The sequence below is a fragment of the Ursus maritimus genome, unplaced genomic scaffold (genome assembly GCF_017311325.1).
Source record: "Ursus maritimus isolate PB19 unplaced genomic scaffold, ASM1731132v1 scaffold_22, whole genome shotgun sequence".
NCBI classification, from domain to species: Eukaryota; Metazoa; Chordata; class Mammalia; order Carnivora; family Ursidae; genus Ursus; species Ursus maritimus.
The window spans coordinates 47516034-47519696 of record NW_024424675.1 but is presented as its reverse complement, the minus strand read 5'-3'; the positions used below and the strand labels follow the sequence as shown (position 1 = coordinate 47519696).

The following is a 3663-nucleotide window of genomic DNA, read 5'->3' as shown; positions in this document are numbered from 1 at the left end:
CCCCCCCCCCCCCCCCCCCCCCCCCCGCCGGTACCGCATTGCCGTACTGCAGGGGCGCCGTGCACTGCGCCCGCTCCGTCAATAGGTGGACCCCCTCCTGGAGAGATAAAACCGCCGGCGCCGGCGCCGCCAGTCCCTCTGGCTGAGACCTCGGCTCTGGGTAAGGACGCTTGGCCTCCGGGTCTCCGCCTCCGCCGCCAGCCTTCCGCAGAGGGTCCTCTCTCCGGGAGAGGACCTGGGGCAGAGAGGGGCCAGGCTGGCGCCTGGGGAGGCTGCGCTGCTCGCTCCGGGCTTCGGCCAGCCACCCCACGCGCCGGGACCGGCACCAGGGGTCGGTTCCTGCGGGCGACCGGGGGTGGGGTGGGGGCATCACGGTGGTGCTTGTTTATGCGGTGGTAGCGACTGGGGACCGGTCTTCTGGGCGCGGTGATCGCCCTGCAGCCATGACCTTGGGACCTGCCCGGGCCCTGCGGGGTTGGGGCAGGGTCTTCAGTGCTGGGGGCTGCTGGGGATGCCCGGCGGAGGGGGAGGCAGGGAGACTTGGGGGGCATTTGGCACCCGGCCCCACCCGGGCAGGCCCAGGAGGTGTCCACTTGGTGTCTGCACCCTAGGGTGAGCCGTTGGTGCCTGCTTTCCCTCGCCGAGCCCCCTGTCCCCTCCTGGGCTGCCCAGGTTTCTCCACTGACCTCCAGGATGGGGCAGGGGCTGTGACCCTGGGCCCTGACCAGTGGGAGAGGGGGAGGGGTGCCCCCTGCCCCCACCAGGCTGCAGGAATCTCGGTCTAGCACTTTCGGAGCTGGGGCTGGATCCTTCTCTGCTCTTCAGAGCAGGGACCGCACCACCCTGCCCTCCAGTCTGCCCCCTGCCCAGATCTGGGGAGGGCCCAAGCTATTCTAGGCCCCTGATCTGGGCACCACCGCCTTGTGGGAGCTCTGGCCCAGCCTGTCTCCCCTGGTGCCAGCCTGCCTGGCAGGGATGAGGGGAAGATGGCGCCCTCCCTGCTTGAGGAGGGGAGTGGGGAGCACTGACCATTTCCCCACCATGGCAGAGCTGCTGGTGGGGGTGGGGTACAGCGTAGGGCCCAGGACTTCTGGTGGGGGAGCAAGCATCAGGGACAGAGCATTGGAGAGCGGGGCAGGGTGACTCATCACCAGGCTCCTGACTGGTCATGGGGTTCGCCCAGCCTGGTGTTTCTCCGACTCTTCAGAGGGGGGTTAGCCTCCTTCATGGGGGGTGCTCTGTGGGCATGACACCCAGATATTCAGAGCAGACTGGACCGTTGGGGCTTGCCACCTGACCCAAATGGGCCAAGCACAGGCTGGGGGGGGAGTTCTTCCTGACCCACCAGACATGGGAACGTAGCGCCCGTGTAAGGGCCAGGTCTGTGGGCAGGGACACGCTTGCAACCTGTGCAGGGCAGTGTCTCTGCCGGCTTCCTTCTGAGGATCTCCATCACCTGTCCCCCCAACCCCGACCCACAGAATCACTGCTCAGCAGCCCCCCCACCCTGAGCCACAGCGCTCCAGGCCGTTCCAGCCCATCCCCGCACCCCGGGCAGAATGGGCAAGGAGAAGACCCATATCAACATCGTGGTCATTGGCCACGTGGACTCCGGCAAGTCCACCACGACAGGCCACCTCATCTACAAGTGCGGAGGCATCGACAAGAGGACCATTGAGAAGTTTGAGAAGGAGGCCGCAGAGGTGAGCCTGCCCCCCCTCCCCCGTCCACTGAGAGGACAGGTTCCCAAGTGGTGGCTGGGCTGGCGCTTCCCTGGCTCTGGGGCACGTGGCTCAGCTGATCTCCTCCAGGGCAAGAAGGTGTGAGCCCTGAAGGAAACTGCAGGGGGAACAGGTATCTGAGAGAGTCCGGCTGGAGCGGCATGGGGAGGGGGGCAGCCTCTCTCTGAGGATGTGTTTGGTGGGGGCCGAGGGATGGCCCCCTGGATCTGCCCCTGGGGTAGGGGAGGGGACCTGGAGGCAGCATTTCTGCCCCGCGGGGGTCCACAGCAGGCTCTGGAACTCTCTGCCACACCGCACTTGAGAACCCTGCACCCAGGGTGGGGTTCCTGTGTCCCCAGCGTGGAGGTCTGGGGCTGGTGGTGGTGCTGCCCTCACTTGTCCCAGGGCTGGGCCAGGACTCAGGGTGGCTATTAATAGCTGATTGATGGGCACCCAGCCCATCAGCTCCATTTTCTCATGCTGGGCTAGGGAGGGCTGCTTGTCCAGGGTGGTGCTCTTTGGGGAGGGGGGTCCTAGTTGCCTGGTGAGGATGAGAGGGGCCCGTTGACTGACCTCCTTTCTCTTAAGTGGCTGAGACCCATGGGTGGGAAGTGGCCACGGAGTGGGGGGGGGGTCTGCTCTTTGCAACCTCTACCCACACCCCTGGGCTCTGGGAGAAGCCCTGTCTGGGTGGCTGTGAGGGTTCTTTCCTGGATGACAAGGGGTCAGGGCCATGGCCCAGGAGGAGTCAGGTGCTGGCCTGGGCTGACCCTGCTCAGAGTGCGTGTGTGGGGGGTGTTGCGCTGGGCTGTCTCCCTCCGCGCCCGAGCCCAAAAGCTGCGTCACTCCCTGCTTCCCTGTAGGGTTGGTGCCGGGGGTGGGGGGGGGAGGCTGTGGGTGTTTGCAGGATGTCTGGTTTGGGTCTCGCTGGGTCCCATCCGGGGCCTGTCTGGGTGGCCCTGCCGACTGGGCAGCCTCCCTGGGGGGCAGAGCCCGGTCCATGCCCAGCCTGTGGGGGGACCTGCCCAGCTGGGCGGCTGCCTCAGCGGCAGCTCTCACCGGGGCTCTGGCCCGGCACGGGGGTCTCGCTGGGCGGGTGCAGGTTTTTGCAGGTGGAGGCAGAAGGGGAGGAGCTACTTGGAAGCTTGGCTGTCTGTAGAAAGAGCTGGAAAGCCAGGCCCTTCCGTGCAACCTCCTCCAATTTCCTTTTTTTTCCCTTAAAACCATCAGAGGGTTGTTTTTTCGGCTTGACACCTTGACAGTGGTGTTGTAGGCCTCTGGTTGATGCAGGGATCTGTGGGCGCTGGGGTGGCCAGCTTCAGATAAAGGGGAGCCCTCAGCCAGGGGAGGGGTTTACATCGCGGGGTGGCGGCTCTCCAAGCCTGACTCCCAGGCCCTTGCGCCACCTACTGGTGGACATTTGAATGGCAGCCATCTAGGCGGCAGGAGGCGGGACCTGGGGACGCAGGGTGGTGGGGCCTGGGCAGGGCAGGGCAGAGGTCTGTGTGTCCCTCAGAGGTCTTTGCATCTGGCTCCCTCATCCCAGAGACGGGCTCAGAGTCCTAGGGTCCCATCCCCCCTGGGACCTGCGGGCCAGCAGGCTGAGCCCCAGGTCCCTCGCTGAGCCACGCCCCACCGCTCCAGATGGGGAAGGGCTCCTTCAAGTATGCCTGGGTGCTGGACAAGCTGAAGGCAGAGCGGGAGCGCGGCATCACCATCGACATCTCCCTCTGGAAGTTCGAGACCACCAAGTACTACATCACCATCATCGATGCCCCCGGCCACCGCGACTTCATCAAGAACATGATAACCGGCACGTCCCAGGTGGGCGGGGCTGCAGGCGCCGGGGGCAGACACCTGCGGGCCCTGGGGTCCTCGAGGGGCCACCGGCTTCCCTCCGCCTCCTGGCCGGTGCTCCATACCCTCACGTTTGCGACCCCTC

The 3663-nt window shown here is 66.0% G+C and overlaps 1 protein-coding gene across 1 annotated transcript in view; it reads left to right on the top strand.

Annotated features, from left to right (window-relative positions):
• Positions 1 to 135: 135 nt before the first annotated feature.
• Positions 136 to 3663, top strand: part of EEF1A2 (eukaryotic translation elongation factor 1 alpha 2) — an 8695-nt gene continuing 5167 nt past the window's right edge. Inside the window, exons 1-3 of the mRNA XM_040637861.1 lie at positions 136 to 160; positions 1482 to 1703; positions 3366 to 3545. Coding sequence (XP_040493795.1) covers positions 1560 to 1703; positions 3366 to 3545 — 324 coding nt within the window. The 5' untranslated portion in view covers positions 136 to 160; positions 1482 to 1559. The remainder of the gene's footprint in view (positions 161 to 1481; positions 1704 to 3365; positions 3546 to 3663) is intronic.